The sequence below is a fragment of the Myxine glutinosa genome, chromosome 4 (genome assembly GCF_964187855.1).
Source record: "Myxine glutinosa chromosome 4, kmMyxGlut1.1, whole genome shotgun sequence".
Classification (NCBI taxonomy): domain Eukaryota; kingdom Metazoa; phylum Chordata; class Myxini; order Myxiniformes; family Myxinidae; genus Myxine; species Myxine glutinosa.
In genome coordinates, this window is record NC_136264.1 from 111,440,135 (window position 1) to 111,463,062 (window position 22,928).

General features: G+C 44.7%; 1 protein-coding gene across 3 annotated transcripts in view; it reads left to right on the forward strand.

Moving 5' to 3' along the window:
• The window catches only part of LAMTOR3 (late endosomal/lysosomal adaptor, MAPK and MTOR activator 3), a 45,150-nt gene extending 27,479 nt beyond the window's left edge, over nucleotides 1-17,671 (forward strand). For all 3 annotated transcript variants that reach the window (XM_068113113.2, XM_068113114.2, XM_068113112.2), the window contains 3 exons: nucleotides 12,417-12,547; nucleotides 12,665-12,728; nucleotides 17,084-17,671. In XM_068113113.2, coding sequence (XP_067969214.1) covers nucleotides 12,417-12,547; nucleotides 12,665-12,728; nucleotides 17,084-17,160 — 272 coding nt within the window. In that variant the 3' untranslated portion in view covers nucleotides 17,161-17,671. The remainder of the gene's footprint in view (nucleotides 1-12,416; nucleotides 12,548-12,664; nucleotides 12,729-17,083) is intronic.
• Nucleotides 17,672-22,928: the final 5,257 nt, after the last annotated feature.

A 22,928-nucleotide genomic window follows, 5' to 3' on the forward strand; every position in this document is an offset into this window, starting at 1 on the left:
AAGAGGGGGTTTATTTACAAGGATATGGGGTGTAGTGGGGGTGAGGGGTAGGGGGGGAAGGGGGACATATAAGCAATCAATAAGTAATTAATGTATGACCAGTGAATGGTACCAGCATTCAATGAGCAATCAATACACAAGAGATTCAGAACATAGAATGGATAAAAAAAAATGTACAAAGCACAGGGATGCAGAGCAGAGTTGTCCCGATCTGTCTAGCTTATGCAATTACCTATTTTAACGCAGGAACAAGGGCGCCCATTCAGAATCGTCCGCAGAAGGGTAGATACACAAGAGAAAGTGTGAGGCTTTTGCGGCCTCTTGCCTCACCGAACCAGGGCTGACAAGCCTACATTTCCCATTCGCTTAGGTGAAGGAAAAAGAGGAGAAAGCACTTTTTAGTTAAGGTGTATACTGACGGGTGGGTGTGGTCAGTATGAGGTGATAATCGGCCTGGCCCTTAACCTGATAATCCCTGGCCCTGGCCTGGCCCTGCACGTACCGCTTCTCCGACTGGGTCATCTATCTATAATTCCAGTAATCTCTGTGTGTATGTGTGTGTGTATGTGTGTGTGTATGTGTGTGTGTCTGTGTCTGTGACCGCTGTTTCTCGACAACCACGGGTCCGATATACTTGAAACTTGCCAGATATATTGCTGGGGACCTGAGGATGTGCCTTTTCAAGGTTTCATATTAATCGGAGAAGTAGTTACCGAGCTATGTCCAAAAAACGATTCAACCAATCAGAGAGCAGCGAGCTATCACGTGTGCCGAACGTGGCGAACAGACTCTGCCTCGGACGGCACATTTGAGAGCGTATTCATTTATTTCACGTTGGCAAACTATGTTGGCGCTATGTTGGCGTTAAACTATGTTTTAAAACTAATTAAAACTAATTTGCGATTCATCGTAACTGCGATATGCAACCTTCCGGACAGTCAAATGAGGACGTCACTTCCGGACTTACGGATAGTCATAGTGACGACGTACTGATGCTGAACGTGGCGAGCAGACGCTGCCTCGGACGGCACATTTGAGAGCGTATTCATTTATTTGACGTTGCAATCTGTGTTGATTGTTGTAAGGTACGATCGATTGTAGTACACGTTTATAATAACTCTGCCGATACAGGCCCGATTAACTGCAGCGCCATCCGAGCTGCGGCGTCGGGACGATACATTCATTGTACGGTCACATCACGCACTTACGGGCACGCCCATGGGCCCATGGGCACGCCCATGCATGCATGGGCGAAGACATTTTTTTTTTTTTTTTGGCAAGGAACGGGCACCCACGTACGGGCACGTCCTAGTTGTATATAATAATAATAATAATAATACATTTATTTTATATAGCGCTTTTCAAGAAGCCCAAAGACGCTTTGACAGAGTACAAAAAATCTGCTTTTCTGGTGGTCGTGGCGGCTTTTTGGCCGTTGGGTCTGCTCTCTGCTCGGTCCCGGCTCTGCTCCCGGCTTTGCCTGCCTGGCTCTTCCACCGTTGCCTCAGGCCCGCTCCCGGGGCGTCTTACGCCTCTCCTACCCTTTGCTGTCTTGTTTGCGGCTGCGGTTGCACGTGGACGAGGGCGGTTTGCCGCTGGAACACCACGAGGCCGGGGTGAGCGAGACGCCCGGTTTGCCGCTGCGGCCTTTGCTGTCTTGGTTTGCTGCTGCGGTCATTTGCCGCTGCGGCCTTTGCTGTCTTGGTTTGCGGCTGCGGTTGTTTGCCACTGCGGCCTTTGCTGTCTTGGTTTGCGGCTACGGTCGTTTGCCGCTGCGGCCTTTGCTGTCTTGGTTTGCGGCTGCGGTCGTTTGCCGCTGCGGCCTTTGCTGTCTTGGGTTGCCGCTGCGGCCGTTGAGCCCGGCCTGCACGTCCTTGGCCTTCACGTCCTGCACGTCCCGCACTGGCAAGGCCTGCTCATCCTCCTCGGCCTTGGCCTCGTCCTCGTCCCCTTCGCTCCTGCCTGGCATGGCTCTAAGGTACTCCGCCGCAAGGCTTCTTCTGCTCAACACTCACTCCACCCCATCATGCATCTCTGCAATCAAATACCACGGACTCCTGCGACGATCCAGATACATTCATAGAGGCTCCGGTCGCAAGTTTGTTTACTTACAAACAGGTCACTCCATTCCTGTACTCTGGTCAGCTCAGCGCACTCCCACTCATCGACTACGTCATCACAGCAACGCACATGATCGCGCCTCCTGTCTGCAAACCCTGGCAAAATCACCCGAGTTCTTCCCCACTGTACAAAGCAACATGAAGCTCACTCTGTTCAATACCCGGTCCCTCAACAACAAAAGCCACATCCTGAACAACTACATTCTGGACAATAAACTGGACTTTCTCTGTCTCACTGAAACCTGGCAACAACCTCTGGACTACTTCTCACTCAACCTCACTACACCCAATGGATATTCATACATCAATAAACCACGCTCGGAGGGCCGAGGTGGTGGAATTGCCGTAATTCACCGACAGGACATCAAGACCAGCCTCATCTCCATCTCATCTGCTCCATAATTTGAACACCTGGCTTTTAAACTCTCTGGTCACACACAGTCAGTCATGGCAGTCGTCTACCGCCTTCCCAAACCACACCCATCATTCCTGTCTGACTCAGCTCTGTTCCTTCTCCCCCTCAATCCTACTCCTCAGTGATTTCAATATCCACGTGGACTCCACTGACTCCTCAATAACCACTGACTTCACTGATTTACTCACTTGCTTTAACCTCACTCAACATGTCAACTTTCCTACCCATAACCGTGGTCACATTCTCGACCTTGTCTGCTCTACTGGACTAATTTTGCACCATCTCTCTAGCTCTGACCTCACCCTCTCTGACCACTTAGCCATCACTATGACCATCAACATCCCCACCCCAGCACCAAGGCATTATCGCATTATCAACTTCCGTAAGCTAAACTCTCTTTCACCTACCTCATTCTCATCCACCCTCTCTGAAAAAATGTCCACTTCTCCCTTCGTTGACCTCCACACCCCTTCTGACCTCACTGACTACTACAACCACACTCTCTCCTTCTGCCTCGACCAGCTTGCGCCTATAAAAACCAAAACAGTTTCTTTCACCCATTCTGCTCCCTGGTTTACCCCTGAACTCCGCCTGATGAAAACTCGTGCTCGCCAACTTGAAAGACTCCGCAATAAAACAGGTCTCACAATTCACTCCCAAGCCTACAAGGACCACCTGCAGCACTACAAAGATGCCCTCTCCCGCGCCCGCTCTGCCTACTACTCTCAAATTATCCACTCTGGCTCCGGAAACCCAAAAGCACTCTTCTCTACAATAAACAAACTCCTCAGCCCCCTGGACACCACCACCCAGTCATTCACAGTAGACAACTGTATCTCCTTCCTTTCATTCTTCCAAAGCAAAATTGACAACATCTACAACAGCTTAACCACCACCGCACCTGCTCCCCCTCAAACCACCTGCCCCCCCTTATCCTGCCAACCCCTGTCTCAGTTCTCCCCAGTCTCCCCTACTGACCTCTCTGAACTCCTCATAGGAATGAAAACTGCCACCTGCACTCTGGACCCCATCCCCTCCAGCTTTGTCAAGGCCTCCCTTCCTGCGCTCTCTCCACTTATCACTGCAACAATAAACTCCTCCCTGTCTACAGGCCTCCCTGTCCACCATCCCTCAAAATTGCTGCTTTTACCCCCATTCTGGAAAAACCTGGACTCAACCCTGACACCCTAAATAACTTTAGAGCCATCTCCAACCTACCCTTTCTGTCAAAAGTTTTGGAACGCGCTGTAGTCACTCAACTCAAACATCACCTCTCTGCCAATAACCTGTATGAAACATTCCAATCCGGATTCCGCTCCAACCACAGTACTGAAACTGCTCTCCTCAAAATCACCAACGACCTTCTCCTCTCCTCTGGCGCCGGCAACCTCAACAATCTCATCCTCCTCGACCTCAGCGCCACCTTTGACACCATCAATCACACCATCCTCCTCACCCGACTTGAAACCACCTTTAACATTACCGGCACTGCCCTCTCTTGGATCAAATCATACCTCTCTGACAGACGCCAGTTCATCTCCATCAATAACTGCAAATCCCCCACTGCCCCCCTCCCCCAAGGTGTCCCCTAAGGTTCAGTTCTCGGCCCCCTCCTCTTCATCCTGTACCTGTCCCCCCTTGGTCACTTAATCCACCGCCATGGTCTCCAATTCCACTGCTTCGCCGATGACATCCAGCTTTTCATCTCCACCAAGTCAATCTCCACCGCCACCCACTCTATCCTGACAAACTGCATCACTGAAATAAAATCCTGGCTTCAAATCAACTTCCTCAAACTTAACTGTGATAAATCTGAAATAATTATCATTGGCCCAAAAACGCTCACCAAATCCACCCATAACTTCGCCCTCAACATTGACGGTTTCCCAGTATCCACTTCCCCTCACATCCGGAATCTTGGCATCATCTTTGATCAAACCCTCTCCTTCGACAAATACACTAAACAAATCACAAAGACAGCCTTCTTTCACCTGAAAAACATCGCCCGTCTCCGTCCATCCCTCTCCTCCACGGCTGCAGAAACCCTCATCCACGCCTTCATCACCTCCCGTCTGGACTACTGCAACAGCCTCCTCTATGGTTCACCCTCAATAATCATCAATAAACTCCAATACATTCAGAACTCCGCTGCCCGTCTACTCACCCATTCCCAGACCCGTGACCACATCACCCCCGTCCTTTATAAGCTTCACTGGCTCCCCATCTCCCAGAGAATCCAGTACAAAATCCTCGACCTACAAAGCCCTCCATAACCTGGCCCCATCCTACCTGACTGACCTCCTCTCCAGACACACTCCCATCCGCAACCTCCGCTCTGCTGGCGCCAACCTCCTGTCCCCCCCCCCCCCCCCCCCCCATCCAGACCAAATTCAGATCCTGGGGGGACAGGGCCTTCTCCATCGCTGCTCCCACCCTCTGGGAACTCACTACCTCACACCATCAGAGACTCCTCCTCACTCACCACATTCAAAACATCACTCAAGACCCACCTGTTCAACACTGCATTTAACATTTAACCCACAGCATTTAACCCCTGACTATCTCTTCTCCTCCTTCCTTTTGCTTTGATTATTTACCTATTTATTTTTGTCTTTTTGCACTTGTTTTTCGTACTCTGTCAAAGCGTCTTTGGGCTTCTTGAAAAGCGCTATATAAAATAAATGTATTATTTTTATTATTATCTCCGGAATGCACCTGCACGGTGCCGGGATCGATCGCTCGCCCAGCTCTCCACTCCGCAACTCTGTCCCACAGCTTGGCTCAGCTCGCTCAAGCTCCATTGGGTCTTTTATTGCACACCGCATCCAAGCCAAAGGTCACACACCCAAAATCACCTCCCTAACCCACCACTGTTTATATAGCTGCTTGGGGGGGGGGGGGGGGGAGAGGGGTGGAGCTTTGGCGACGATCAAAAGAGCCTCTCGGCCTGTTCAGACTTGCTGTTTACGGGAAAGACTGTGGAAGTGGCACAGGTGTTTTGGCTTAGCTGTGGAAATGGCACAGGTGTCTCAGCTTAACTGTGGAAATGGCACAGGTGTCTCAGCTTAGCTGTGGAAATGGCACAGGTGTCTCAGCTTAACTGTGGAAATGGCACAGGTGTCTCAGCTTAGCTGTGGAAATGGCACAGGTGTCTCAGCTTAGCTGTGGAAATGGCACAGGTGGCTCAGCTTAGCTGTGGAAATAGCACAGGTGGCTCAGCTTAGCTGTGGAAATGGCACAGGTGTTTCAGCAAAGTTGTCCATTAGGGAAACGGACCCAAGTGTTTTGAGGTTGTACTTATGGAAATGGGGAGAAAAGGGGAAAACCTCGCTAATCCCACACAATGCATATTGACCGTGGAGCGCACTACACAAAAGGGAAGGACTATCTGCACATGTACTAATGAAATAACTAACTGGGGAACCTGTATGTTGTGTGTCATTGCCTGGGGAATGACAGTTTCGCAGATCCGTCACAATCTACAGTGCATTCAGAAAGTATTGAGACCCCTTCACTTTTTTCACATTTTGTTATGTTGGAGTCTTGTGCTGAAATCGTTTAAATTCCTTTTTTTCCCCTCATCAATCTACACTCAATTCCCCATAATGACAAAGAGAAAACAGGATTTTTGAAAGTTTTGCAAATTTTTTTTTTTTTTTAAACTGAAATATCACATTTACATAAGTATTCAGACCCTTTGCTATGACACTTGAAATTTAGCTCAGGTGCCTCCCATTTCTCTTGATCATCTTTGAGATGTTTCTACACCTTGATTGGAGTCCACCTATGGTAAATTCAATTGATTGGACATGATTCCGAAAGGCACACACCTGTCTATATGAGGTCTCACAGCTGACAATGCATATCAGAGCAAAAACCAAGCCATGAGGTCGAAGGAACTGCCTGCAGAGCTCAGAGACAGGATTGTGTCGAGGCACAGATTTGGGGAAGCCTACAAAAAAAATGTCTGCTGCATTGAAGGTTCCCGTGAGCACAGTGGCCTCTATAATTCTTAAATGGAAGAAGTTTGGAACAACCTGGACTCTTCCTAGAGCTGGCCGTCCGGCCAAACTGAGCAATCGGGGAAGAAGGGCCTTGGTAAGAGAGGTGACCAAGAACCCGATGGTCACTCTGGCTGATCTCCAGAGATCCTGTGTGGAGATGGGAGAAACTTCCAGAAGGACAACCATCACTGCAACACTCCACAGATCTGGGCTTTATGGCAGAGTGGCCAGACGGAAGCCTCTCCTCAGTGAAAGACACATGAAAGCCCACAGAATCTTGTTTCTCACAGTCTGAGAGTCCTTTTAGGTGCTTCTTTGCAAACTCCAAGCGGGCTTTCATGTATATATATATATATATATATATATATATATATATATATATATATATATATATATATATATATATATATATATATATATATATATATACACACACACACATATATACATATATACATATATACATATATACATATATTTTTTTTTTTTTGCAATTTAAATTTGTGTGTATGTTAGAATGTGGAGTAAGTGTATGAGAAGGAAAAGGTAAGATACAGTGAACTTGCAGTGGAATGTAGCGAGAGAGGGTTTATTGCCAGAGATTTGAAGTGGAATGTCGAAGATATGTTGGTCGATCTTTTTTTTTTTTGCCTTTCTGTCTCTGCTTAGGGTCTGGAAGAGTGAGGTGGAATGCATGGGAAAAGGTAGCTCAAGTTTCAATGAGAGGTTCAGTGTGGATATGTAAGAAGTTTGTAGACGCATTTCTCGCAGTGGAAGCGAGAGAGTTGTGCGGTTGGTCAGAAGTTGTGTGGCATGACTGCAGGTTGCTGTGGAGTGGGTTTGTTGTTTAATCGTATCACTATTTTATACTTGTATATTTTATTGCTACTCATATAAACTCATATAAACAGCTTAATTGCTGTTTTGTTTATTTTGACCACCACCCGGTTATGTTTTCACGTCTGTCTGTGAGCAGGATATCTCAAAAAGATATGGACGGATTTGAAGAAACCTGGTGGACAGGTTGGGTGTATTACAAGGACAAATTGATTTGATTTTGGTGACGATCTGCACCCGGATCCAGATATGATTTAAAAAAATTTTTCCCAAGTGATTCTTCACCATTGAGAAGGATACAGATCCGGCCAATCAGTGGGATACAAAACGTAAACTGTTCAGCCTGGTGGAAGTTTTGCACTCCACCGAGTGCCGTTCTAGTTTTTTTATTTTGTATTTCTTTATTTTATATTATACAAGGGTCAGGCTCATGGAAGAGCTAAATGACAATGTGCAGCAGGTGTAAAAACGACCAGGGTATGGGGTGGGGGAGTGACGGACATGCATAAGGTAGAATAACACAAAACCAGATAACGATGGTTTGAAGAGGAACATAATGTGAATTTGTAATTTTTTTTTGTATACAAGATCGAGGCTCGTGAAAGAGCGAACATTAATCACACAGAAAGACAAACCGACACATAAAACATATAACATCGGGAGTGGTAGACAAGATGGGGAGAGAGGGGGAAGGACACAAACACAACATTTGAGAGCAGGGACCGAGAGACATGGAGACATCGAGAGATCTGAGAGAGGGCGAGGGCTTTGGGGGGGAGGGCATGGGAAGGGGGCGGTGGGAGAGGTATAAAACATATGGACACTGCCAGGACTTCCAGGAAAGAAGTTGGAATTTCAAACAAGGTGGATCTGGGGTGAATTAGCGGGGGTAGAAAAGATCAAGGTTTTGGATTAGGGGAAGATAAGAGATGGTGGTGAACAGCTGTTTTAAAGACCTGGAGGGAGGGGTGGGATTGAAGGGAGTGAGGGAGTTTGTTCCAGAGGCGGGAGAAAAGAGGAATGAAAGAGTGAAGGTGAGCAGAGAGCCGAGATTTCGGCAGTTTAACCATCAGAGGGTTGCTGGCAGATCTTGTGCGACCTGTAGGAATATTTGGGGGACAGAGCACAGAGAGAGCTGGGGGTGCAAGGCCGGAGAGGAGTCGGTAGAAGACAGAAAGACCACCTACCTGCCTGCGGTGAGTGAGTGAGTGAAAGGCCCTCAGAGATAGCTTCATCGCGGGAGATTCCAATAATTCTGAAAGCTTTGGTTTCAACAGCGTGAAGCCGAGCTAGGTGTGAGGCAGGAGCACCGGCCCATAGGGGAGAACAGTATTCCATTGAGCTGCGGATGAAAGCCTTGTATGTGGTGAGGAGCTCAGGTGTGCCGAGGAAGGACTTCGCACGACGGAGGATGCCCAGTCGGCGACTGGCTTTGGAGGCCAGCTTGGAAATGTGGTTTTCCCAAGAAAGATCATGGCAGATAGTGAGACCAAAAAGCTTGAGCGACAGAACTTCTTGGAGAGGATTGTTGAGAAAGTAGATGGGAGGGTTGTCCAGTCGATCTTTTCGGAGAGACATAGTAAGAGTGTGAGATTTGTCAGGATTGAAAGACATGTTCCACTTGTTTGACCAGTCTGTGATTTTGTCCAAGTCTTCAGAGAGTGAGGAGGCTGCAGACTGCCGATCTGAGGGAAGAGGAATGGAGCGGCAGAGAGTGGAGTCATCAGCAAAGAGATAGAGAGGATTTTCAAGAGAGTCAGAGAGATCATTGATGAAGACTGTGTATGTGTTTTAAGATGACGTGGATGTGAATGGGTGTGGTCATGAGGTGGTGATGGGCATTGCATTTTAAAGACTGAAATAACGAAGATGAGACAAAGGACACAGGAAGATGATTTCACAATTGGGACAATACGGAGCGCATGAATGATGTAACGATTTTTGGGATTTGACCCACAGTTCATGCTCCAAGGGGGTGGGGTGGTCACAGGGGTCAAAACGGGAAATTTTTACCTCAAAATTTGATATTGGATCATTCCTGGTGGAATCTTTTACTCTTTCAACTTTGCTTTAGGTGGAAAGCGTGGGGATTTGTGATGACATGCTATCGACGTCACTGTAGTCTTGTGATTGCAATGGTGCAGAAGGCCTCGTTTTCAGTTGCCTTAAGAGGAGCAAGGTGGAAAATAAGTGTACCAGCACAAAGTAGGGAGCCATACTCCATGTAGTTCCGATGAAAGCCTTGTGCACTAATGAGCTTCGTGCAGCTCAGGAATGCTTCGGTGATACGGAGAATACCTGGATGGCCTTTGGTGTCAGTTTGGAGGAATTATACTGCCAGAAATGAGCTTGTGGCAGATTGTGAGACCAAGGAGTTCCAGGCACTGCACCTCTGCAAGTGGCTATACAGAGAAGTGGATTAGATAGTGTGAGTGTCGAACCTTGTGGGGAGACAAAGTCTGGGACTTGCCGACGTTAAATGTGATTTTCCAAGTATCTGGACAGCAGTTTATCTTGTCCATTGCCGAATATATTAGTAGTGGTGATTTGTTTGCATGGTGCAGATTGGGTGCTGTAAGTGTGGAGTGTGGTGGAGGTGCTTGGTTTGTGTTGTACTCGCAGGATATCCATTGGGTGATTGCCTCACTACACCTACAATAATAGGGTGATTACGTCGACCACCCGACAGTGATGGGGGTACCATTTCTCACCCAGTAACAGCAGGAACCCTTTAAAATAAAGCGTGACGGGGCAGATGGATGCACGTGCGGTGCCTTTTATGGTATAGATAGAATAGTCGGAAATAATAGCAAGGACTTGCGTAACCTTCGTGGTAAAAGCCCTTCTTGAGAGAATGTTACATCGTTATTCTGGCGGTGTATAGACAATATACCACTGCTCTGATTACTGAGGCCTATCTTCGCAAGGCCCGTGATGCCCATCAGCTCAAATTACTTTTAACTGTTGCTTTGGTCATTTTACACGAAAGGAAAAACTTGTCGGGAGGGCGTTGCGATTGTGAATATCACAGCTCCGAAGATGTCTTTAACTTTGCATAGCAGTATGCACCAACATGGCGCCCATCGTGTATAAATTGTGATTGAAGTCAGGCAAACTGCCCAACCAATGGGTGAAACTCAGACGGAAGGACACACACACACACACACACACACACACAAACACACACACACACACACAAACACACACACTGTTAATTTTATAGTATAGATGTTACATCATATTTGCTGACTTGATTTGTTGATGTGCTTATTTTATGTTTTGTAGTCAGACCTGATAGTGCAGAAAGAGTGAACTTGAACTTTGAGACGTCTAGTCTGGGTTTGATTCCTACAAACTCTGATTGGTGTTTCACATGTCGGCTGTTGCTTCATAAAGTGCGCCATCCCTCAGAATGACGTTAAGCTCAGTGTCCTGTCTGCTTGCATTCAGAGGGTAATAGGAGGACATCTATTGATTGTTTATTTTTTTTTTACAAATAACGAGTAACCCGTCCTAACGGATGGTTTAATTCCCCCAGAAATACAGAAGGGATGACTTGCAATACCCATCCCCACCGGGAGTGACCCTTTGTTATACACATTTACATTAGAGAGAACTAGAGTGCTTCCCCCTCCTTGAACCCATGGGACTACAGATTTATTTTCCTGCATAAGACCTTTGCGTTCACAACCCGAATAAAACCACCAGTTTTCAAATAATTCCGTCCAGCGGTTCAGGAGTGCATAGAAGACAGACAGACAGACAGACACAAAAGCAGATACTTCGATAATAATGCAGTGTGATATCCTTGCATAAGGATGTGAGAGTTGCACTGGATCCTCTTTGATGCATTATTTTTATCTCAGGTATTCTCGCTAAATGGAGATGCCGTATTGATTGTGTTCTGCCCCATCAGAGGCGAATATTGCTAAAGAAGCCAAAACATTGGTAACTAGTGGGGTCACCCTTGGGAATCCCACGGGCATGGACGTGTGTGACATTTCGACATCTTGATTTAGATGCTGCACATTACATTTTACAAAATGGTTACTTTCAATTCATCAGATCCAGAAATGGTGTGAAATGAACACAATTTATTTATTTCACATAATATGTGACCCCTCACTCCTCTCCACCCTCACGCCTCTCCAATGCCACTTCTCCTCACACTCCTCTCCAATACCTCCTCACACTCCTCTCCAATACCTCCTCACACGCCTCTCCAATACCTCCTCACATGCCTCTCCAATACCTCCTCACACTCCTCTCCAATCGCTCCTCACTTGCCTCTCCAATCGCTCCTCACTCTCCTCTCCAATCGTCCCTCACTCTCCAACCCCTCGCTCCTCTCCAACCCCTCGCTCCTCTCCAACCCCTAGCCCCTCTCCAATCCCTCACACTCCTCTCCAATTCCTCATACTCACCTCCAATCGCACCCCACTCGCCTCATGATCACTCGCCTCGACTCATGACTCGCCTCGACTCATGACTCGCCTCGACTCATGACTCGCCTCATGGAGATGCTGTATTGATTGTGTTCTGCCCCATCAGAGGCGAATATTGCTAAAGAAGCCAAAACATTGGTGATAATGTGGTCCGCATCTGATGACACAGCCAGTGTGGTTTGCGTAGGCGCACCTGCATGTGTGCTTCTGTGCCCAAAATTGAAATGTTTGTTTTGAATAATGCATCCCATGTTCAGCAGACAATGTTTGTCCCAATGATTGTTCCTTGTCAAAAACATTGTTCAGGGTTTTTGCCTTCACCAGACTTTTCTTGCCTAAAGGCATTTATTCTTATCCAGATCTAAAGTGTGCATTCTTCTTCTTCTTCTTCCGTTAAATTTGGCCTCAATTTTAAATTGTGTATCAAGATGTCATGTTATTACAACTTTTTCCTGCATTTAATTTATGTAAACATACCATTAGCCTTAGGCCAATGTCAAAATGTGAAAATTTTAAATTAATTTCTATATAAAATTATATGATATTATGGAGCTTGTTAGTCATTTGCTTACCAATGGTTGTTCATACCGTGCAGTGGCAAATGACAGTGTGGATCATGCCTTGAGACCCGCTTTCCTTGGAACATTTGCTCCAGCTACGGATCAGAGCAGCAAAATGGGACTCTCCAAAAACCAAAGCATTGTCTGTTACTACACTCACTGCCAGGTAGGGAGATAAAGCCAGACAGACCGACAAACAAAACTGTTGCCACCAGTACATGTAGATAGTTGGCAATTACAACTTGAGGAATGCACTGGTCTAATGATCATTTATCTCCAACAGGTTGTGCACTTCAACCGATTGCCCTTGGTTGTTACATTTATTGCAAGCAGTTCCACCAATACAGGTGAGTCAATACGAATGGCTCAGATGGAAGGGTTGCCTTATACAGTCACGTGAAAAAGTAAGTACACCCCATGTAAAGTTTTGACTTTTTCAACATATTTCAACATACAGCTATTTGATATTCATTTCAACAATATTGATAGATAAAGGTGATATAATATAACAAATATCATGAAACATTTGCATTTTGTAGTCCATTGTATAATTTAAATAAACATAAATGCAAATTTTGCATGTGGAAAAAGTAAGTACACCCTTGGCTCTAATAGGTGGTATTGCCCCCATTGGCAGAAACGACCTCAAGTAGGCGTTTCTTATAACTGTCTACCAGTCTCTGACATCGACTGGGAGAAATTTTTGCTCAATCCTCCATGCAGAATTCTTTCAGCTGTGCGATGTTTGAGGGGTTTCTTGCATGCACAGCTCGTTTCAAATCCCCCCACAACATCTCGATGGGATTTAGATGCGGGATTTGACTTGGCCATTCCAGAACCCTCCATTTCATTTCTTTTCAGCCATTCCTTGGTGGATTTACTGGTTTGTTTTGGGTCATTGTCATGTTGCAAGGTCCACCTTCGGTTGAGCTTCAACTTTCCGACAGATGGCCTCACATTATCCTCAAGCACCCTCTGGTACAATGAAGAATTCATAGTGGATTCTATGATGGTGAGCGGCCCAGGCCCTGATTCAGCAAAGCTGCCCCAAACCATAATATTTCCACCACCATGCTTTACAGTTGGTATCAGGTTCTTGTGGTCAAATGCTGTCTTTGGTTTTCACCAAACATGTCTTCTGGTACTGTGGCCAAATAGCTCTACCTTTGACTCATCTGTCCAGAGCACATTGTTCCAGAAGTGCTGGTCTTTGCCTAGGTGTTCAGTGGCAAACTTTAGTCTTGCCCTGATGTTCTTTCTGGACAGCAAAGGTTTCCTCCTGGCATACCTCCCATGTAGATCAAATTTGTGCAGCCTCTTTCTAATGGTGGACTCGTGTACTTTGACATCAACAGTGGCAAGAGCTACCTGTAGGTCCCGTGATGACATTCTGGGGTTCTTAGAGACTTCTTTCAGCATCTTGCGGGCTGCTCTCGGGCTGAACTTGCTGGGGCAGCCTGGCCTGAACAAGTTGGCAGTTGTTTGGAATCTTCTCCACTTGCAGATGATCTTCCAGACAGTCGAATAATTGATTTCAAATTGTTTGGAGATCTTTTTAAATCCCTTCCCAGACTCGTAGGCATGTGGCACTTCCCAGACTTCCCAGAACCTTCTTTCTGAAGGCCTCCGAGAGCTCTTTTGATCTCGGCATGGTGACGCCGCACACTTCATCAACAAAGAGCAAACCAAACGAAATGTCTGAGGTTTAAATAAGACAGGTTCCTCCAAGATCCTCTCCAACGATGTTCTAATCATTTGCACCTGAGCTTGTGCACCTGAATCTAATTTTAGGTATTTGAAGTAGTGATAAATGTGGGGGTGTACTTACTTTTTCCACATGCGAAATTTGCATTTATGTTTATTTAAATTATACAATGGACAACAAAATGTAAATGTTTCATGATATTTGTTATATTATATCACCTTTATCTATCAATATTGTTGAAATGAAGATCAAATAGCTGTATGTTGAAAAAGTCAAAACTTTACATGGGGTGTACTTACTTTTTCACGTGACTGTATGTGGTACCTTTTGATAAGGTACCACGTAGAAGGCTGTTGGCTATGGCAAGGTCTCTACGAGTAGCTAACTGGTTTGGAAACTGCCTTAGTAACATGAAGCAAAGACTTCATATGAATGGGAGGATATTCGGCTTGGACGATGTAAGTAATGGGAACTTCAGGTTTCAGTACTTGGACCAGTATCTACAATATAAAACGCAATGTCAGTTTGTGTGTTTGTACTGATGTCTGTCCCCCTTCATAAGGGTAGGTTTTAGAGGCCGATCTTTTCACATGAATGTGTGTTCACTACTACGGTCTATTTTTGAGGATAAAACAAACTCGAAAAACATTTTCCATAAGAGTAATTATGTCTCTTCTATTGGAATTGTAGACGGTGGCTTGCAAACCAAGCCTCATGGGCGGTGTATAGAAGCGTTTGTTATTTTATTTAAAAAAAAACAAAAAACAAGGCGCAGGGAAGTGAAATTCACTGCACATGATGTGCAATGTGCACAGAATAAAACGTGTTCATTGACGTCTGTAAGATGTCTAATAAAGAAGATATAAGCACCCCTCACACGAGACCAAGGCTTCAGACTGTGCCATGCTCACGAGGCTGCACCGTCAAATAAACTTATGACTGCACCCTACGCCGCTCCATATCTCATCCCTCAAATCGGCAGGGCAGCAGCCTCTTCATTCTCTGCAGACCTGGATAAAATCACAAACTGGTCAAAAAGTAGAACATGTCTTTCAATCCTAACAAATCTCACACTCTTACTGTCTCTCTGAAAAGACCATCTGGAAAACCCTCCCATCTACTTTCTCAACAATCCTCTCAAAGAAGTTCTGTCACTCAAGCTTTTGGGTCTCACTGTCTGCCATGATATTTCCTGGGGAAACCACATTTCCAAGATCGCCTTCAAAGCCAGTCGCCAACTGGGCATCCTCCTTTCTTAGCACTACTGAGCTTCTCACCAAATACAAAGCTTTCATCTGCAGTTTGATGGAGTACTGCTCTCCCCTCTGGGCTGGTGCTCCTGCCTCGCACCTAGCTCGGCTTTATGCTGTAGAAACCAAGGCTTTTAGAATCATTCTTCTACCGACTCCTCTCCAGCCTTGCATCCCCTGCTTTGTCTGTACTCTGCCCTGCAAATATTCCTTCAGGATGCACAAGAACTGCCAGCAACTCTCTTCTGGTGAAACTGCCAAAATCAAGACTCTGTGCTCACCTTCACTCTTTCATTCCTCTTTTTCCCCGCCTCTGGAAAAAAAATCCCTCGCTCTCTTCAATCCCTCATCTGTCCAGGTCTTCAAAACAGCTGTTCACCACCATCTCTTATCTTCCCCCATCCAAAACCTTGATCTTTTCTACCCCCGTTAATACACCCGAAATCCACCTCCTTCAAATTCCGTTTTCTTTCCTGAAATCCCCTGTAGTGTCCATCTTGTTTATCCCATGTACCCTGCTCCAGCCCTCTCTCTTCCACAGATCTCCTGATTTCCATGTTCTCTACTGTTGTGTTTCCCTCTCTCACCCTCTTGTCTCCCGCTCCCTTTATTATATGTTCTATGTGTTCACTCTTATACGAGTAGGCAAAAAAAAGTCATTTTTGACGAGCCTTTTTTTTTTTTACTAGTTATTCATAATTTACATCAATGATTTTGACAGTTGGGTTAACAGTCCAGGTTCCAAACTTGTAAAATATACAACGCTTAGAGTTAAGATAGGCAGCAAAGAGGTGATTGATCAGATTCAGGAAAGTCTAGATCCTTCAATAGGTTGGGCAAAGATTGTCAGACGCAGTTTAACATCAATAAATGTAAGGTGTTGGGGATGGGTAGGAATAATGAAAATAGGGATTGCATGATGCAAGAGGCAATGTTAGATGGTGTCACACAGGAGAAGGACCTGGGGTTGGTAATATATATGGAGGTGGGTGGGTGTGGAGGGTGAGCTGACAACTATAGGTAAAGCTAATTGGGTTTTAGGTTTCACTGTACTCATGGGGGGATAAATTGCAAATCAAAAATGGTAGTATTAACACTGTAAATAAATTTAGTGAGGCCTCATTTATGATATTGGGTGCATTTTTGTCACCACATCGGAGTAAGAATATATGTGCCATAATTAGCGTACAACATAAAGCAACTACGTTGATCCCAGGCCTAGCTGCACTACGTTATGAGGAGCGGCTGAAAGAGACAGGAGTTTTAGATTAGAAAGGAGGTGATTATGAGGGAAACTAATAAAAGTGTTTAAGATATTGAAGGGTATAGAAGGGATAAGTGCAGAAGGGTTTTCAGCACACTGACAGGTCCAGGGGCCACAGTTTCATATTAAGGAAGGAGAGTTAGGATGGTAGGAAGGCAGAGGCCATTAATTCAGAGTAGTCAATGCATATAATAGTCTCACTGCAAAGGTAACGACAGCAGAGACGGGAGATCGTTTTGTAATTGAGTTAGATAGGTATCTGTAAGTTGTATGGATAGGAGGGTACTTAGCACGATTGCACAGGTTTGATGGACCTAATGGCCACCTCTTGTGTTGAGGTTCCTCTCATATCCTTCTGTATGATGTAATGCCTCAACTTCAGTTGATATGGATCTCTGCCTAAATGTACGTACCATGAATAACGATTCCATATGTTCTGCAGAATGTCATAGTTCATGTCCGACCTCATATCTTGCTGTGCAGGATTGCTGTTTACTTTGGAGAAGGAATTGGAAGGAGTTGTTACTGAGCTGAAGTCAGTTGTTGAGGCCAGCAGCTAACTACGCCGAACAGCTACTTTGCAGACACCTTTATACAGAGATCTGCCATGTCGACGTTGATTTCTGCACCACAACCACAGTTGTCACGAATGCTGCATTGACGATTGATCACTGCTATTAACGGTCCTGGCAGCTGATACATTTGTGGTGATGGAGTTTCATCGATTCCGTGTTGTGCACAGGGTGTAGGTATTGGCAGAATGGTTTCTAAACCAAACCTTAAGCTCCTTCTCTTCTTTCTCACTCCCGCCCCCTCCTTCTTCCCCCCCCCCCCCCCCATTCTCCCTCCTCCTCGCCCTCCAAATGCCGTTCCACCTACCCCCACCCCTCTTGCCGCCACTGGTAGTTATTGTGTAAATGCTTTGGCACTGTTATAGGTTTATTATAATATACAGTACTTGCGTTATCTTTGTTATTGTGTCAGACTTTTTGTTGTCTTATTTGCAAATGACAGGTGGTTAAAAAAAATAATGGACTCTTGTTTGCACAAAATAAATCCTTTTTCTTTTAAGATTCCCCTCGTTATTTTTGGAAGCAAATCTTATCATTTTGGTTATTGCAGCTTGGATTTGCAATAAGTGTCAGGGGTCACTGTGATTATGATTGCAGGTTGTTGCGTGTGGAAAGAGGAAGTGGTCATTGAAAAATTCTCAGAGGTGGGGTTGATCGATGGGATGGGGTAGATCTACACCAACTTTGTGCAGTGTACTGCATGGCTTAGCTTTGTTGCATCTGTAACATAAAGTTTTTTCATGTTTTCCGTTTGATTCCCTTTATTGCAGCGCAAGTTTTTAAACGTTTGTTTTAAGAGTGCTTACGAGGTGAAGAACGATTACTTCAGTTTTCATTTACTTCCATTTTGTGTAAATATCTATCAAAAGTTATTTTGTGGCAGCAGCCGTGCAGCATATTACTACATCCCTTCATCATCGTGTATTCCTGTAGGTGATGCCGATAACAGGCTGGTGTAGGTTTTGTAACACGATGCAGTCCAATTGATTGTAGGAAGGGAAACGTTCCTTTTTATCGAACCTTCTCAAGAAGGCTGAATATCGAAATTATTTTGATCATTAGGTAAGGCTGTTATTACATTAATTTTTAACTTTATGTAGCTCCTGTTTATTATACTTACCATTACTGTATTATTATTAATACTAAATAAATTCAATAGCCTTTTCCTGAACTTCCTGAAATTCAAGATGGATAGATTTTGGTGTTATATTGGATGATATAATCCCCGGTGGACAACTTTCTCACCGACTGACAATGATTGCTACTTTTGTTGTCAAATAACTTTCTTCATGTAAATGGACCTTTGTAATTTTCCCGCTTACGAGTCTGCCGTCCTGACATCGTATGCTTTCGGAAAGCACCTGGAGCTGCTGCTGTCTTTGACGTTCACCTCCGCTTCAAAACCCAAAGCCCAAACGCCTGTTATTCATTAGGTTGGGACACCAGGCCGGCAGAGTGAGCGTTGGGGAGTCCAAGGGGCGGCGTGGAGAAATGGAGGTCCACGCGCCTTGTGTACCCAGCTGCCTGGCTCTTTGCCCACTCCTCAATAAGCCGTCCCCCCAACCCCCGCCCCCACCCCAAAACTCAGCCGCTGCCCCATCAACATTGAAACCCCACTAGCAAGTTATGTTTTTGCAGCAAGTTGTATTTTTGCACCGTGACAAAATTGTTTTTTGCGTTGCCAGATTCTGTCTTTGTTTCTCCGGCTCTGTCTGCTGTCCTGGACTATTGTCGTTTCTTTAACTATTTTCCTGTGCACATGCGTTCCCTACATAAATGGCTGTTCATGATTGATGGTCTTTAAGTTTTGTGATCCCATATAACCAAAGACATCTGGTGATGGTTTGATTCTGACTATCATATTTGTTCACATTCTCATTTTTCTTACTCTTTTGCTCCTATTTTCTCCATTATCCTTCTATTTTATCTATAAAACTCCATATGGCCATTTTTTGATGTTTGCTTTGGTAGGTAGTCACCATCATAGTAAAGCAAAAGCTCCGCAACAATTTTTAAGATATTTTTAAAAACATTGGATCTATTGCCTTCCACTATCAATGAAATTAACTAACTAATTTTGCTAACCCCCACTCTTGCAGGGAAAATGGCCTTAAAATGCCTGTTGTTGTTGTTGTTGTTGTTGTATAAAACCACCTTTAGAGGCCATTTGTCCCCGCAAAGCGGGGGTTGGCCTTTTTCGGGAACCGTGGTTGTTGTTGTTTTTTGTTCCCCTTTTTGAAGCAATGTTTTACGGCCGGATGCCCTTCCTGACACCAACCCTTTTTGCCGCCTGTAACGACAACCAGGGAATTACCAGTGAACTGGTACTCAAATTAGCCGACCTCGGAAGGATGACAGGCTGAGTCAACCCCCCTGGCGTTAATTCAGCGATCTACTGGGATTCGAACCCAGGATCCTAGGATCCTAAGCTGGCACCCTAGCCGCTAGCCCAACACCAGGGTTGTTGTATCAATGAAATTAACTATATATATATATATATATATATATATATATATATATATATATATATATATATATATATATATATATATATATATATATATATATATATATAGTATATATATATATATATATATATATATATATATATATATTGTTTAATATTTCAAATATGGTATACAGGTTTGCATAGCACAAAAGTACTCATATTGGAAATATTTTACAACAAAAGTTTGCAAAAATAATAAAAATAAATAATTTTTGCCATAAGAGTTTTTACCAAAACATTATTTTGTAGATTGTTAAAGATTGGATGGTGCCTCGTTAGGTTGGGTTATATTGTATTGGAATGAAGATCAATTTCTATGACTGTGTACTTCATCCTATGTTAGCAGGACTGCTTTTCCTCATTACCTCTGCCACCAAAGGTGGACAGAGGTTATGTTTTCACCGTCTGTCTGTGAGCAGGATATCTTAAAATGTTTTGGATGTATTTGGCCGAAACCTAGTGGACAGGTTGGGTGTGTGACAAGGTAGAATTGTTTCGATTTTGGTGAAGATGGGGATACAAATGCCGGAATTTTAAAGTGATTCTTCACCATTGAGTGATAGGGATAAAAATTATATTTAACATGATCTCTGAAAAATGTATAGACATATTCCAACAAAACCTAGTGGACATGTTGGGCATGTGACATGGAAGAAATGTTTAGATTTTGGTGAATATTCAAATCCGGATGCGAGAATTGTTTTTAATTTTTCTAGTGATTCTTCACCATTGAGAGATGGAGCCAAAATTATATATAGAAGATAAGTCATGACAAAAGCACAGGGGCAATACCCTTGGCGCTCACCTGGTAGAATAATAAACAGTATACTGCACCGACTAAGGGTATTTTAAACCAATTTCAATGGTTGCTAGAAGACAGGGCAGCATGTAGAATCATACCAACATAATCATAAGACTTTAAACAAACAAACAAAAAAAATACCTATTTTGGGGGGCAAATACCCACTCACCCAACCCCATATACCTCTTAAGACCCCAATTTTTCTAATGCCTTGAACAAACATTGGTACATCATGGGTGATTAAGGTTGTGGTGAAGTTTCATCGAAATTGCATGTGTAGATTCTGAGAATAAAGCAAATACAGTGCATTCAGAAAGTATTCAGACCCCTTCACTTTTTTCACATTTTGTTATGTTGCAGCCTTATGCTGAAATCGTTTAAATTCATTTTTCCCCTCATCAATCTACACTCAATACCCCATAATGACAAAGAGAAAACAGGATTTTAGAAAGTTTTACAAATTTATTAAAAAGAAAAAACTGAAATATCACATTGACATAAGTATTCAGACCCTTAACTCAGTACTTAGTTGAAGCACCTTTGGCAGCGATTACAGCCTCAAGTCTTCTTGGGTATGACGCGACAAGCTTTGCACACCTGGATTTGAGGATTTTCTGCCATTCTTCTCTGCAGATCTGCAGAGACGTCCAATCCATCACCCATTTCTTTGGTTTTGTACAATAGTAGTTAGTAATAAATCCTGTTATTTCCTACCTTCGTCTTCTTCTTCATGCTCGTCCGCTCGTCCTCTCCTTGCCCCTCCCCTCCTTCTTCCCCCTTCCAACTTTCACCTCAAAAATTCGCATGCGCAAGATTGGAGGTCTCTTCTCTTCAAAGCTGTCCATGCGCGCTCGCTTTCGAAGTGAAGTAACTTTTCACAATTGTGTTTTTGTCGAAACTGTATCTTTCTCTCGGTGTATGTACCTATTGGGGTGTCTTTAATAGTATTCTTGGTGTTGGTTTTTCATACCTGTGTACAGAATCGTCGGTCTTTCGTATCGCGTATTCTGAGGCCTAAGTGTAGTACTAGGCTACCGTGTTCGACCTTGGCTTGAGGCTTTGTTTTTGTCTCAGCGGTTCTCCGATCGCGCTGCAATTACTTTCTGGTCTCTGATTTTCCCGGTCTTTTCACCCCATACTTCCTTGTTTTAAAATCTCCTCAAAAAAAAATAATAATAATAATTTTTTTCCTTCTGTTCTTATTCGTTTATTCGTTCTTATTTGTTCGTTCGTTCTTCGACCACGTTGTTTGTGATCACGTGATCACGTTGTTAAAAAATGTCTAATCTGTCCCCTGAAGACCTGTATTCTGTCACATTCTATAACACCTTTTTCTTCTTCTTCTATAAAAGGATGCTTTCGACTTGCTCACCAAATCTATTCATTCCAAAAAAAAATTCCATCTCTACCTTCGTCTTCCGTCTTCCGTCTTCCCCATCACCCTTATAGTGCATCTTTCATTCATTCCCTAAACTCTCCAGCACTCCATCCTCCCTCCAGCGTCCTCAAACGTATTTTTGACTCGAATGTCTCAAGAAACTCATTTTGCAATAAATGTTCGTTTCCCATTAATCGTACACTTTTCAAAATCCAATCTCACCCCTCCCCTCCAAATCTTCCCCATCACCCCTCCCCTCCAAATCTTCCCCATCACCCCTTCCCTCCAAAACTTCCCCATCACCCCTTCACTCCAAATCTACCCCTTTGCCCCTCCCCTCCAAATCTTCCCCATCACCCATCTCTTTCAAATTTTCCCCCTTGCCCCTCCTCTCCAAATCTTCCCCATCACCCATCCCTTTCAAATCTTCCCCCTTGCCCCTCCCCTCCAAATCTTCCCCATCACCCCTTCCCTCCAAAACTTCCCCATCACCCCTCCCCTCCAAAACTTCCCCATCACCCCTCCCCTCTAAATCTACCCCCTTGCCCCTCCCCTCCAAATCATCCCCATCACCCATCTCTTTCAAATCTTCCCCCTTGCCCCTCCCCTCCAAATCTTCCCAATCACCCATTCCTTTCAAATCTCCCCCCACACACCTCCCCTCCGAGACTCTCCCTCGCTCCTCCCCTCCTAGACTCCCCTCTCACCCCTCCTCCTCAAAGCGCCCACCCCGCTTCTTCCCCCTTCCAACTTTCACCTTCATCTCCCTCAACCTTCTGCCTCGCTCTCCCTCCTCGTCAAATAACACCTCACTGCGCCTCTCCCAATCACCATCAAACCTTTTGTCCGCCCCATTCTTCCCTTTCTCCAAGCTATTCTGTAATCTCTGACACACCTTGAACAGCTATCCCTACCTCTTCCTCCTCTTCCACATCTTACCCTACCGCTCCCCCCCCCCCCCCCCCCCTGTTCTGTATCCGATGCTCCCCCTTCCTCTTCCTTAACAGTATGGACCTCAAACATCCGGGGCCTTCGCTCAAACTTGTCTGATCTCTCCATACAGGTTG